We start from the raw sequence: 15172 nt of genomic DNA, 5'->3' as shown, positions 1-15172 counted from the left end.
CGTTCTCAGCGCCTGGGCCAACCTTGCTCCAATGGAGCCTTGGCTGTGGGAGGGGAAGAGAGAGACAGAGAGGAAGGAGAGGGGGAGGGGTGGAGAAGCAGATGGGCGCTTCTCCTGTGTGCCCTGGCCGGGAATTGAACCTGGGACTCCTGCATGCCAGGCCGACACTCTACCACTGAGCCAACCAGGCAGGGCCAAGTAGGGTCTTTTCAGAGCAGTGTTTTCTGCCCTGACTACATATTAGAGCCCATGGGGGTTTTTAATCCTCTGCCACCCTGGCAGTGCCCAGACCCAGGACGTCAGAAGGTTTGTCCCACCCTTCCCAGGCAGCCCCAGGCCCGTGTGCTGCTTCGAGGTTTGTGGGCATTTTAGACGGGACTTGACTTCATATCCAAAACACTCCAGAGTTCAAACACAGCCCTGCTTCTTATTAGAGCACCTTGGGGTCACAGTCCAAGCTAAGTGTGCAGGGATGTCTGTGTCAGAACTGGACTTCTGAGAACTTGCAGTGCCAGAAGGCTGGACAGAAGCTGGACGTCCACGCTGTGTTTCTGGGCCATGTGTGGGCACACCTGAAGCTTTTCAATGCCTGTCCCCTTGACTGATTTCCTCATGGGGGGAGGGCCATTGGGAAACTGTGGGGGACGTAGGAGGGGATTTCTCTTGTCTACAGGACAAAAGCTTGATGTCTGTACACATCCAAGATGTCACACTTTCAGAGGGACAACAGAACCCAAACCGCCCTCCTGCCAGCACCTGGGCCAGGGGTCGGGAACCTATGGCTCGTGAGCCAGATGTGGTTCTTGTGATGGCTGCATCTGGCTCGCAGACAAATCTTTAATAAAAAAAATAATAATGTTAAAAAATATAAAACATTCTCATGTATTACAACCCATTCATTTCCTACCACTCATGTTCCTGGTTGCGGGTGGCTGGAGCCAATCACAGCTGTCCTCTGGGACAACACCAGATTTTTATTGGATAATGCGTCACGTACACGGGTCGTCGTATGGCTCTCACGGAATTACATTTTAAAATATGTGGCGTTCATGGCTCTCTCAGCCAAAAAAGGTTCCCGACCCCTGGGCTAGGGAGCACCTGAGCTCTCCAGTGTTCCCAGCTGTTTCACCAGGGACCTAAAAGGAAACTAGAAGTTGTTTTTGTGGGATCAACACGGCTCCCGAGTGCTCATCACGCTGGGCACGCACGTACCTTAATTTAGTCACCACGTCACTGGACGAGTTACTGCTATCGGACGGTGTCATTGTTAGTCAGATGTCCAGGGAACGAGCTGTTCTAGGCATTGAACTTTCTACTGAATTGAAGGTTGAGTCACAAAGCCTCTTTCTAACTCAACTTTTGAGAAAGACTCTCAGGTGTGTGGGGAATCCCGGTTCCGCCCGTCCGGACAGTTTGCCTTCCTACTGCTTGAGGTTCCAGAGTTTGGTCCAATTATCTTCCTCTTTTGGGCTCTCAAAAGACCAGTTTGGGGCACCCCGGGTCTACAGGGCAGAGTCTGATCTGCCTTCAATGACTATCTCAGGGTCACCCCGATACCATGGCCGCCTGTCGTAGAAGACCAAGGCACTGGTGGCAGCCCACCGTGTGACTGCAAGGCTGTGTGACATCAGGAAAAGTGCCCAGGACTGACGGTGGTGGGGGAGGGGGGGATAGATTCCAGCCCAAGGACAACGCCCCTAAACGCCTGTGTGACCTTGGCCAGTCACAAAAGCCCCCGTGGGCAGCAACTTCACAGCCTATGCAAGGATCGTCAAGACATCACATTTCAAAGTGTTCCCATCCGTGGCTTCCGATTTTACAGTTTGAAAAGGCTCACTTTTTTCTTTTTTCTTTTTTTTCCTGTGGGACTGCTGATGCCCAGACGCAGTGGCCCGAGTCCCCTCTGATTTGGACGTGAGCTGGGCCACCGTCCACACTGCCCCCTCTGCCTCACAGCCTGCCAGGGAGCCCCCGCGCTCTCCGGCTGAGGCCATGTCTAGACGACGATGCTAAAGCCCTTGATTGAAAGTGACAGCCCCCCCCCCCAGCTAATCATCTGTTTGTTTTGACCCCAAATTACGGGCTTGAGCCACGGAGCCCTCCCGCCAGCTGCCTCCGCTGTCGCCGGGTTGTTGTGCTGTCGCGGTTGGCCCAGACTCTGTCACCTGCCATGCCAGGCCCCTTTGATGGCTGCGCCCAGGGCCCCAGAAATGCCGGGGACGAGGGAAGACGACTCAGCCACAGCCGTCAAAACGTCACGACCCTGTCTCCCTGGACAGTGCCGAGGACGGCAGCACAGGTGTGCGTGAGATGCAGGAGGCGGAAGCTTTTTGTCACGTCACACTGGGGGTCAGCTGCAAGGACAGGCCCCATTCTTGTGGCTGTAGTGCTGGGTTTTGTCCAATCTCAGACAGAGTTGGTAAAAGGCAGCGAATCTTGTGCTCTGAGCGACCGAGGGTGCTTCTGGGAGGCTGGAGAGCCCAGGGGCTGGGGTCCGCCTCCCCGGGGGTTCCTGGGCTCGCTCTGTCTTGTCATCGTGTGACATCTCCAGCCCAGCCCTCCCCCCTCCCCCTGCTCTCGGTCGTGTCCCCCTCCTAATGTCAGTCCTGGGGGGCCTCCCAGGTTAAATGCGGTAACACGCACAGAGGCAGTTAGTTAGCCCTGAGCCTGGCACGGATCTATGCCCTTCACCTCCTGCCTGTTTAAAGAAAACAACAACTCGCTCTCCCTGGCCCGGTCCCAAGCCCTCCTCAGTGTGGTGTTTGTGCGGTCCCTCCCGGGTGGGCTGCTCACGCAGGCGCCCGGGGTGTGTGCAGAGCTCTGAGACAAAGGGGCCCACCCCACGACTCGGGGTAACCCTCGCCTGTTTCCGTCTTATCAGAATTTAACTTATTTCACTAAAAACTCGTTCACTCCGGAAGCCAGCCAGCTCTGTGCGCCTCCAGATCAAGGAATTCACGGCGAATAAGATTTTTATCCCATCCGGAGAGCCAGCGCGCTGTTCGTGGTGTTTCAGGCCGCGTTTTTGGGGTGTTTGAATCCGACCTGCACTTAAACCGCTGCCTTGATTCAAGACGGCTGGTCGGGGAGGTCTCGCCCCGGAGCCTGCCTGCACCCGTGGTCACGACGGGCTCAGGAGACTGAAACCCAACGCTAATACTAATACTAATTAATTTAAAAAAAAAAAAAAAGAAAAAAGAAAAAAAAAGGGGTGAGAGTAAAAGAAACAAAACAAAACAAAAACCCCAAACAAAGCAAGCAAACAAGACGAGACCCGCCCCGCGGAGCAGCTGCTCCGAAACCGGTTCCCATGGATTGCAAATCAGACCCCGGCTGACTGAGCCCCAAACCACAAAATGTCTGCAGAATGGAGCAGACACACTTGGGCTGCAGTGCACTGTGCTGTCAGACGCGGGTCTGGAGGAGTCAGAGGCCGCGGCGGCCCGGCCCGGCCCGGCCCCAGAGAGGGCACCACGTGGCCCCCAGCCCAGCTGGCAGGGGTTCTTGGGAAGAGAGCCGTCAGCTGTCTCCTAGCATTCAGCGATTCCAAATCCAATTTCTATGCTTTCTGAATCAGTTCCTGGGATATAAATGGCAGGGCGGGGGGCTGGGGGCTGGGGGTGGGGGGGCTGAGGGTGGGAAGCGACAACAAGCAGGCGTCCCAGAATAAAAGCCGTGGACGTCTGGAAACCCCCCAAAAACGGCTCTCACTGGGAGGAAGCTTTTCCGAAGGCACTTGAAGGCCCTTCGGTGTCTGCGGACTGCCAACGGAAAGTGAAATCACTCCCTTCTTGGCTGGGAAAGCCTCCTCCAGCTACTCACACCTGGGACCAAGATCTGCCAGGGGCCAGTTGGTCATTGTGCCGCGGCCGGGTGGCCGGCGGCCAGCCAGAGAGGCGGGAGAGAAAGGAGTGCGGCTCCAACACGGGTCCCGAGTTGAGTCTGAAAAGCGGGATTTGAAATGCGACTTCCGGACACGGAAACCCAGTCGCGAGGAGGCAGAGAGTTGCCCGGGTCCCCGCCGGGTCCCCGCCGGGTCCCCACCCGCCCCCGTCCCTGAAGAAATGGTCTCGTATGAATTTCTGGGTTGTGGACACTTGGCTAATGGAGCTATAAACAATTGGATCCTCTTAAAAACATTTAAGATTCGACACACAAAGGCCTGTCAGTCACGGAGGCTGGTGCCACCCGTGGTGTGCCAACCTCTCTGCCCGCTTTCCCCGGTGGTGGTGGGGGCCCGGGAGGGCAGAGGGCAGCTGAGCCCCAGGGGCACGCTTCTGTTCTGTTACCTGCTGGGGTGACAGGGATCCCCCTCCTGTCCCTCCAGCTATGTCCCCATGGCCGCTGGAAACGTCTCTCCCTGTGGAAGTTCTCCTAAGATGCCTGGGACTCTTCTCCGACCCCCTTCTCCCGCAGAGCCTTATTAAGATGAGAATCGCACCCCCTAACAGTGTCGTGGAGACTTCTCTGTCTCTCGGTGCCCCTCCCCCAGCCACGCGTCCACGGCTGGCTGGCTCCGGAACGAACCGTGCTCGGGAGCCACGCGTGGAGACGGCACCACCACCAGCCTGGGTGAGGGACCCGGCCTTCCTCTCCCTGTCGAACGGCCCCGAGACACTGTTTCGGTACTCTGCTCAAAACGAGAGTGATTTTATGTCTGTTTTTCTTTTTCTTTCTTTCTTTTGTTTTTTTTTTTTTTTTTTTGAAGTACCAAACAGGCCTCTTTGCCATGCAAATAAACACATGCCCACAGTCCTAGGCCCCCGACGGATGGATCTGTCTGTCTCGAGAGGCAAAGGTCTGCCCCTGACCCACGGGAAGCATCGCTGGAAGGCCTGGGACGGAACGAAGCCAGTCTGCAGAGGTGATATTCTGACTCACGATGACTCACATGGGAAAGAGAGGAAGGCTTCCAGTTACTGCTGCTCGACCTGTCCTGGCTTGCTCCGTCTTTGGCAGGAAGATCACTCACATCCAGTCTGCAGCCAGCCGCGCGCTTGGCGCCTTGGGATTTTATTATTTTTTTTTGGGGGGGGGGAGGTGGAGGTGGTGGGGGGGAGGGCCCCGGGGGCTGCACCTCAGGGGGGGCACAATCAGCCTGCGGTCGCCGCTCCCCGGGAACACAGCCTCTCCGTGCCCCCATCCTCGCCACTGTTCTCCCCGGCAACGGCTTCGTCCTCCCAGGTTAACGGCAGTAAAACCTGATCCTTGGAAAGAATGAGCTATCCCCGATACCTTTTTGTTTGGATGACATCAATATTTTATGGGGGAAGGGCGACTGTAAGTAACTTTGCAGACGGCATCATTTAATCCTCCGTGCACAGTTCCAGCGTCCGAGGCCGCGGGGCGCGCAGCCTAATAAGGCAGCCCGTCCTTCCTTCGGGCCTGCGCGCTGACCCTGTTCCACGCCGCGCCTCTTCCTCCCTCTCTCCTTCCCTATTTAATAATAAAAAAAATGAGTATTGACCATCGGTGGAAATGTCCTTGTCTTTTGAATGTCTGCTTCTGTCAACACGTCCAGTAAGACGTAAGCCCCGTGAGAGCAGGAGGGTCGCCCAGCTCGGTCTCACTGCCAACGGCCTGGCCAGGCACTGGGCACCCTCGCTGGGCTGGAGCCAATGCCCCGCCCGAGGAAGCTGAACTTGAAGTTAAACTCTGGTACCATTTCCCTGCTGCCCACTCACGATTGTGTGTTCAGCCAAGTCCCACAGGTTAAATCTGTGTGTGTGTGTGTGTGTGTGTGTGTGTGTGTGTGTGACAGAGAGAGAGAGAGAGAGAGAGAGAGAGAGAGAGAGAGAGGGAGAGAGAGGGACAGGTAGGGACAGACAGGATGGGAGAGAGATAAGAAGCATCAATTCTTCCATGTGGCTCCTTAGTTGTTCATTGATTGCTTTCTCATATGTGCTTTGACCAAGAGGCTACAGGAGACAGAGTGACCCCTTGCTTAAGCCAGCAACCTTGGGCTCAAGCTGGTGAGCATTTTGCTCAAATCGGATGAGCCTGCGCTCAAGCCGGAGACCTCAGGGTCTCAAACCTGGGTCCTCCGCGTCCCAGTCCGACGCTCCATCCGCTGCGCCTCCACCTGGTCAGGCCCACGGGTTAAATCTCATCCCGGTTTGGAATGACGGCCTGGTCGGAAGACGGGAGGACGGCCGCGTGTCTGTGACTCGGTCCCCGTCTCTCCTGTCATGACTCAAGGGCCTCTGCTCCTCTAACCTCTCCTCGGGACCCCCCCCCTGGCTGGCTGTCTCTCTGTCTCCTGTCTAACTGCATGTCTCACCTTCGTCACGGGCTGCCCTTAACTCCCTTGCTGCTCTCTGACCGGAGAGTCCACCTCCGGGAAGTATCCACACAGACTTGCCCGCACGCATCGAACAGTAGGAGCAAGGATGCCATGTGCTCGTCGCAACCGTTTTCAGAAAGAACCACCCCCGACGTTCAACAGTCGAGGACTGGACTCCTTGTCCAGTGACAGGGACAAGGCGGGCCTTGACGGACCACGCGGAAGAGCTGCTCACGTGGCCGGGCAAAGCCACCCGGCGGAAGGAACCTTCAGAATGCAGCCACGGAGCCGCCTCAGGCGCGCTACATTCCGACCGGGGACATGAAGGTGATTCCATGTTTGCTGACGGTCACTCCGTACCTCCACCCCTACACACCTGCCCTGAGATGGATGGGTGGACGGATGGGGATACGGGGTGAACATCAGCAACATTTGGGGAAAGCGATAAGCCTGTTATTTCTCAGCCACGAGGGTGACGGATGTATCGGGACTTTTATTTCGTGTCATATCTTGTGCAGCAGTTGAAGTTTTAAAAAGGGACATGTACGTATGACACTCCACGGGATATCAGAAAAGCAAAACGTGACTCCAGACGCGGTCTGGGCGGGGAAAGGCAGACCAGGGCGACTCTCTCCTCTGCCCTGGAACCCAGACCTCCCTCCATGACTTCTTAGGGGGTGTTCTGGGTGCAGCAGCTCAGCACTTGTTTTCAGGGTTGGGGAGGAAAGCAGTCCCATTCGGTCGCAGGTCGACCACAAGCCCCAGGCTCTCCCCCGGGGTCTCTGGACGCACACTTCACAGAAGAGGCCCCACCTGGCCATTTCCTACTGCGCAGGGACCCGTAGGCCCCTACCAGAACCACAGACCAGCTCAGGGTCAGAGAACTTAGCATGTGGAATGAATCACACCGCAGCAGAGAATCACCTTTCAGAAGTCCTGCCAACGAGAAAGAACGGAACTTTTGTTTCAGCGTCATCTTTCGAGGATAATAACCGAAAGAGGAAGCGCAGGTTGTCCTAAGAGACCCAGAGGGACCCAGTAAAGAGCTGTTTCCTACATGTCAGGGGAGCTGTTCATGAGCTGTTCCTTGTTTACTGATGTTTTTATGCATCCCGTAGCCTCGTACAACCGCTTAGGTGGATCCTAACTATTTTTCTTGGTTTCCAAGCCACTTATTTATTTTCCAAGAGCCCCGTCTTTTCAGATAACAAAGGAGGACGTGTAGACCGACTGCAAACTCTCTCTACAGAATGTGTAGGCTCTTGTGCAAACCCCGCCTTCTCATTCCACACGCAGACATTCCCTCCGTCCCCAAGACCGGTGCCCCGGAATCTGGAAGGCACCTGTCCTCTGGACAAGGGGGGGGTCCCTCCTGCGCCTCACAAATGCCCTATCCAGGGGACATTCCTGGCACCTGACAAGAGGCGACAAGATAGGAACTCGGCTCAATCTTCACTCCCTGGGGCGCCCGCCCCTTACCCACTTCCTTCGTGTTGGGGGTAATATCTCCAGTCTTACCCATGAAATGTATCAAACACGAACACCAACATAATAGATTTTTTAAAGGTAGCAGTTAACCCCCTAAGGGCTTTAGAACAGTGGTCCCCAACCTTTTTTGGGCCACGGACCGGTTTAATGTCAGAAAATATTTTCACGGACCGGCCTTTAGGGTGGGACGGATAAATGTATCACGTGACCGAGACAAGCGTCAAGAGTGAGTCTTAGGACGGATATAACAGAGGGGATCTGGTCATTTAAAAAAAATAAAACATCGTTCAGACTTAAATATAAGTAAAATGGAAATAATGTAAGTTATTTATTCTTTCTCTGCGGACCGATACCAAATGGCCCACTGACCGGTACCGGTCTGCGGCCCGGGGGTTGGGGGCCACTGCTCTAGAGAACAAACCAAAGCCTCGGAAAGATGAAACGGCCTCTGACCCCGAAAGAACACTTCCTGATGGACGTTTCTGCTCCGCGAGGGAGTGACAGCCTCTTGTGACCCTGTGCTTGTCCTACGGCTTGCCCATGAAAATGGGGGGTGGGGTGGGATATACATCTAGTACCAGATAGAAGAATAAAATGGAGAGGAAGAGGAAGGAAGGGGCAGGAAAGAGGCATGTCTGTTGCTATAACACAAACTGTTTTGTGTAAGCAGCAAGGATATTTAAGTTTCAATAAACCAGATGTTGTCAAATTGTGCTTAACGTATTTTTTTTTTCCCTGACCAAACAGACTGGCTTTTCTGGTATGGTCATTCGGCTGGGAAAGGCACCGAGTTAGAAACACATCCATACACTGACTCCTCCATCCATGTCCAACGTGTGTGTCGTGAGGATGACGCGTTCAAGAACACTAGATTTTTAAAAAGATTTCTAAATAACATTTGAAAAAAGAAAAACTGATTTTAAAAGACAGACGTTTCAATACAGGTTCGGGGGAATACATGAGAAACGATGACATTAATTAAGCTTCTAATGTTCGTAGGATGCAACACAATTCTACAGTTCGGGGGAAAATGTCGTAGAATTACCAAGTCTGGCAAAGCACTTTGTATTAATTCCAGTGTAGGCTTCGGCAGGAAGTAATTAATTTGTAAGGTTTTTATGCTATGCCTCGCCTCGACAACACGGCTAAGTTTTCCTCCGGGTCCGTGGACAGGCCAGCACACGGACACGGCGTTCCTACCTTCACAGTGACATGGCGAGGGGACATGACGGGACTCTCACGACCACTGGACATTTGGATGCCCGGGCGGATTTTAAGTTGAAGGAACAGAGATGACAAAACACAGAGACGTGGCCCCAAATGCAGTGAGACGCCCGGGCACCCTTCACTCCAGCGCATGCAGGACAGGGTGACCACACGGTCACTTTCACCTGTTCAATGTCCAGCGACGCAGCATCCAAATCACCTGTTCCGTGGGTCCCAGCTCCTCACACGAGGCTGCTGCTGAGAGTGCCAGCCGTGGGTGTCCACGGAAGCCCTTGCCGCTCGGCCCCCAGACCTGGGTATGGGGGATCCCCTGGGGCCCCCTGTACCACCTGAATGCCCGCTAAAGCAAGTCCTTGAATTCTGTTGTTTTTAAGGATAAACTCAGACCTCCCGGGTCAGCCTTTCTCCGTCCTGCTTACAGCTGTCGTCACGTCTTCTCACCACTCAGAGGAGAGAAGAGAAATAAAGCTTTCAAAACGTACTCGTCAGACAGCACGTTTAGTTTAATTACGCCTCCCCTATCAAATAGACCCCCTCCTTCTTTCCTTCCCCTTCCCCTTCCCCTTCCCCTTCCCCTTCCCCTTCCCTCCCTCCCTCCCTCCCTCCTTCCTTCCTTTCTTTATTTCTTACCAAAACAGGTAAATAAAACAGTTTGTACATTTGGAATAATGCTCAATATAAATCAAACGTTACAATAAATAAATCTAAAACCAGGACTGTGTTCCTGTTTTCTCACACGCGGGCTCTCGTGAGCACAGGCTCTGTGACGGGCTCCGGCCAACACCCTCCGAGGCCGGGAGGACGGCGTGCAGGCAGGGACCCATGCGCCCCGGGAGCTGCGGTCACGGCTCCTTGGCTCCGCGGGCCGCTTACGAAGGCGGCGCTTCCGTGATGAAGAGGAGACAATCCGTGTCTACCTGCGGGGTGCTGAACCCTGCGACTCACGTCCCCCACCCCCCGCCCCAGCTTCACTGAGGGGGAACCGACACCCCTCACTGTGTCCACAGAGAGCGTGCACTGTGCTGAGTTCCTACACAGGCACAGTGTGAAGGGACTACTGAGATCAAGATAATGAACACATCAGCCTCAGCACACAGGTAACGCTGCGTGTGTGTGTGTGTGTGCGCGCGCGCGCCAGCACGTGGTGAGAACATTGACGATCTCACAGCAGCTCTCAAATATACGATACAGCGTTACTAACTACAGCCAGTGAGAACATTGACGATCTCACAGCAGCTCTCAAGTATACCATACAGCGTTACTAACTACAGCCAGTGAGAACATTGACGATCTCACAGCAGCTCTCAAATATACGATACAGCGTTACTAACTACAGCCAGTGAGAACATTGACGATCTCACAGCAGCTCTCAAATATACGATACAGCGTTACTAACTACAGCCAGTGAGAACATTGACGATCTCACAGCAGCTCTCAAGTATACCATACAGCGTTACTAACTACAGCCAGTGAGAACATTGACGATCTCACAGCAGCTCTCAAATATACGATACAGCGTTACTAACTACAGCCAGTGAGAACATTGACGATCTCACAGCAGCTCTCAAGTATACCATACAGCGTTACTAACTACAGCCAGTGAGAACATTGACGATCTCACAGCAGCTCTCAAGTATATGATACAGTGTTACCTAACTACAGCCAGTGAGAACATTGACGATCTCACAGCAGCTCTCAAGTATATGATACAGCGTTACTAACTACAGCCAGTGAGAACATTGACGATCTCACAGCAGCTCTCAAATGTACGATACAGCGTTACTAACTACAGCCAGTGAGAACATTGACGATCTCACAGCAGCTCTCAAATATATGATACAGCGTTACTAACTACAGCTAGTGAGCACATTGACGATCTCACAGCAGCTCTCAAGTTTATGATACAGTGTTACTAACTACAACCACCACCCACCACCCTGCACCTTCCAGCCTCGGAACTTACTCGTCTTAGAACTGCGGGTGTGTATGTGCCCTTTGACCTACACAGCTCCCCATTCCCCCTCTGCACCCCCCCCCCCAGACCTACATTCTCTCAGATCCTAGACGGCGCCTCCAACACTCTTTTCTAGGAAAGGTAGCGTCTATCCCTCTCTCTTGACAATAGAAAACTATTTTTAAAACATAGGCCTGACCTACAAAACCACCTAGCACAAGATTAAAAAAAGAAAACGGAAGAGTCACAGCGAATGAGCTGGTTTCATCCGGAGAATTTGGGTCTGTGAAGGCATAGACGACCCCTCCATGCTCCCCACACAGGCAGTCCCCCTTCTGGGCTGCAGACCGCAGTCCCCCCCAGGGCGCTCCGCCCACCCTGGCTGAGCGCGCCCTTCCTGCGGAAGCACTTGGCATCAGAAGGCTCAAGGTCAGCGGGAAAGGCTACAGCCACCACGGACGCGCACCCTCATGTACAACCGTGATTCGAGTCCACATGCTAAGAGCAAAAGCGAACGTCCACTGCACAGATGACGTTTCAGGGGGCATCCTGGCCATAGGCACTGACCACATGGATCAAAGACGTTGTGACGCGTGATGGATAGAACGTATTTCTGTCGGGGAAAGGGGGCTGACCCCAAGTACCCCCCCCCCCCACCCAGAGCAGCCGATCTGCATCAGGTCAGAGGAAGCCAAAGGGTGAACGATCAATGATGCCCGCTCCCTTTCCCTGACAGGCTGCCCGCTTCCTCCTTCAGCTGGAGAGCGACAGGAAGACGAGCTCATTCACGAGCTTGGGGAGTGAAGGAAGGGGGTGGGGGCTCCCGGCCGGGCTCCCGGGCTGAGCTTCGGGGGGCCTGGGGGGAGGGGGGCAGGTGGGCCATCGCCCGCCCCAGCGAGGAGGCTTCGTGTCACCTGACACCCTGCACTTCTCACTGAGACTGCAGAGCATCGCTGACCACTGCGGATACGGACACGGAGGACAGATCGGGGACGGAGGACTGTGCACATCCTCCTCGGACGCTCTTGGGAAGCTAGCCCCCCCCCTCTTCCAAGAAGCCTTAGTTTTTCTTAATATAGAGAAAGATGAGGCTTACGACAATGACCCTGGGCCGAGTCATACAGCCCAAGGACCACTGGGAAGGGACCCAAAGCCAGCCTGTCTCAGCATCCGGTGGGCTTTCCAACCATCCGTCCGGACACGACTCCCGCAGGACATCACTGTGTGAATATTCCTACATCACGTGTGGCGTGTTCAGGTTCAATTATCTACAAAGGTGTAAAAATCGGCAGAGGCGGACGGGTTCTGGAATATCGGCGGGGTCCTCAGCAGGGCACTCTTCTGCAGACCCCCGAGTCTGGAAGAACGCAGGTCGGTGTCCACATTCCCTTGATGACAGTCCTTGCTGGGACTTGGACACGCTCCCCACACCTTCCCAGGGCACCCCACCCGCATCGCTCTGTCTGCGCCAACCTGATTCCCGACACTGAGCCTCAGATGAAATGTGCCGCCAGCTTCCAGTCCCGTCTTTTCCACGGGTCACGACAGGCTCACGAAGCTTGATTAGCTGGGTAAGCTTCTCTTTACAAAAAATGCACTGGTGAGTGTGTGGAAAGAAGAGATGTTTTCAGACATCCTTCCGACAAATATGGATGTCTGTAGTGAGGACATCCAGTGAGCTAAACCTTCATATATGAGTTAGTGGTTTTGTTTTGTTTTTCATCGAGCCGGAAGGACCCCTTTCCCCATGTGAAGCACACAGTTCCGACATGCTTGGAAAGAACACGTCCGTAAGGCCCTGTCCAGACTTGGCAACCACGACCGACCTAATGGAACTTTCTGGCTCGCCTACGGAAGCTTTCACAAGGAATCAAGAGGCTTAGCCAGGCCTGTTACTCAGCAGTTCCATCCGTGGAGACTCTGGATCCCAGACGGTCTTTAGCAAAAAGGGTTAATCGGGCGCCTTTGCCCAGGAAAGGTCCCCCACGCCCACGAACAGAGGAAGTCTCCTGAGGTTTCAGATGTTCTGACCGGCTCACCATCTCCATGCACAGAATACTGAAACGGAACCTAAGAACTTTTATCTTTTTTCTTTTTGGTGAGAGAGACAGAGGCAGGGACAGATAGGGACAGACAGACAGACAGGAAGGGAGAGAGATGAGAAGCATCAGTTCTCTGTTGCAGCACCTTCGTTGTTCATTGATTGCTTTCTCATATGTGCCTTAACTGGGGGGCTCCAGCTGAGTGACCCCTTGCTCAAGCGAGGGACACTGGACTCAAGCCAGCAACCTTGGGCTCAAGCCAGCACGACCTTGGGCTCAAGCCAGCAACCTTTCCTTGCAAGCCAGTGACCGTGGGATCATGTCTATGATCCCATGCTCAAGCCAGTGACCCCGCGCTCAAGCTGGTGAGCCCGCGCTCAAGCCGGTGACCTTGGGGTTTCAAGCCTGGGTCCTCTGTATCCCAGGCTGACGCTCTATCCACTTTACCACCGCCTGGTCAGGTGAAACCTAAGAACTTTGATGCAGAAAGACACTTCATGACCCACTGGGGGGATTCTTTTCCTTATATTTTTCTTTACCTTCCCAATTTCTTCAGAGAGAAAGAAAACCACACAGAGGTGTTAAGAATCCACTGAGTCAAAGCCTGCGACCTTTTTTATTTTACTGTCTGGAATTTTCCTTTTGACCAGAAGGACTATGAAATCTTCCGGGACTGACTTGCCACCCTCCACGCTTTGAACAAAACTGACTTCCGCAGTTTATTCTTAGCTCAGTGTAACAACCAACAGCTACACGGTTGTCCTAGGAAAATCTTTGTTGGGACTCTTTGTTGCTGTTGCTACTATTATTAAGGCTTTGTTTTAAAGTGCAGTTTAAAAATCACAACAAAATTGAGGGGAAGGTTCAGGGGTTCCCTATCTACCTGTGCCTGCACATGCACAGACCCTCATTATTATCAGTGTCCCCCACCAGAAGGGTACATGTGCTACAACGGACGAAACCAGACTGATACTTCATTATCACCCAAAGTCCATAGTTCACATGAGGGTCCACCCTGGTGGTCCACATTCTCTGGGTTTGGACAAACAAATAATGACACACGTAGCCACCATCACAGTATCCCACAAGCATTGCATTGTCCCCAAAAAGCTTCCGTGCTCTGCCTGTTCACCCCAGCAGAGCTTTCTGCCTCTTCCCGAATGTCAGGCGGTTGGAACAGACGGTACGGAGCGTCCTCTAGCGGGCTTCTGGCACTTAGCGCTACGCGTATAGGATTCCTCCGTGTCCTTCCGCGGCTTGAGCGCGCGCACGAACACGGAACGGAGTGCCACCGTCCGGGATGGACCGCAGTTTATTCATTATCCATCATCTACTGAAGGGCATTGTGGTGGCTCCCAAGTTGTGGCAACTATGGACAAAGCCGCTACAAACACCTGTCCCGTGTGCAAGCTTTCGTGTGGGCACGAGGTTTTCCATCCGTTGGGTAAATACCAAGGAGCACAAAGGAATTTCTGGAATCATTTTTTTTTAAAGTCTTCACTTAAGCTATATACATGAAATGGAAAAGGGGCAGGACAGACACGGGCTGGAATGGCGGACCCGCCGCCCGCCACCCTCAGCCAGTGAGTCCTGGAAACCACAGCGCGCTCAGGCAGCTGGTGGCAGGCAGGCCGGCTCCGATTTCCCAAAAAGGGGAAGATGGTGAGGACAGGCACCCACTCCTGGGAAGCGATTCAGTTATGAGCGTCTGACGGACGTGCCTTTCAGGACAGGGAATGTGTGGCTCAGACCGCAGAGGGGAGTCCAGTAAACACAGACTCGATGGGGTCACCTTGTGTCACTCAGGGCAGCATTACAAAGTCCCCAAGATCAGGCCCTAGCTGGAGCCACACGCTACATCCAAAGAGCGACAGCTGTTAGGACCTCGCGGATTCCTGCAGGGTGAACAGAGCTTTCTGATAGCGGGTTGACTTCTAAGCAGGTGAGGGGTCCTGGAGTAAATACAGGGGTGGGGGGGTGCGGGGGGGAGCTCCGCCCTGCTCAGTGTTTCCACCAAGAGTCAGTAAATGAAGCCACAGGAAGCGCGAGGAGAGAAGGCACCAAGCAGAACCGTGTGTACCCAATGACAATCGATCAGCGGGGACTGACCGCGAGAGGCCAGAAAGAAGAAGTGTTAAGGACAGTGTCAATTTTGAAAAGGGACACGTGGCACGTGCT

The 15172-nt window shown here is 53.9% G+C and overlaps 1 protein-coding gene across 3 annotated transcripts in view; it reads right to left on the bottom strand.

Annotated features, from left to right (window-relative positions):
- The window catches only part of LOC136383830 (epidermal growth factor receptor-like), a 123243-nt gene that overhangs the window by 71365 nt on the left and 36706 nt on the right, over window positions 1-15172 (bottom strand). For 2 of the 3 annotated variants that reach the window (XM_066353710.1, XM_066353711.1), the window contains exon 1: window positions 6281-6624. The exons of the other annotated variant lie outside the window; for it this stretch is intronic. In XM_066353710.1, the coding sequence (XP_066209807.1) occupies window positions 6281-6620 (340 nt within the window). In that variant the 5' untranslated portion in view covers window positions 6621-6624. Of the gene's footprint in view, window positions 1-6280; window positions 6625-15172 lie in introns of those variants that run through there. 3 annotated transcript variants of the gene reach the window in all.

This window comes from Saccopteryx leptura, chromosome 12, assembly GCF_036850995.1.
Source record: "Saccopteryx leptura isolate mSacLep1 chromosome 12, mSacLep1_pri_phased_curated, whole genome shotgun sequence".
NCBI lineage: Eukaryota > Metazoa > Chordata > Mammalia > Chiroptera > Emballonuridae > Saccopteryx > Saccopteryx leptura.
Note: the sequence above shows the minus strand (reverse complement) of the source record. Positions and strands in the feature narration are given on the sequence as shown.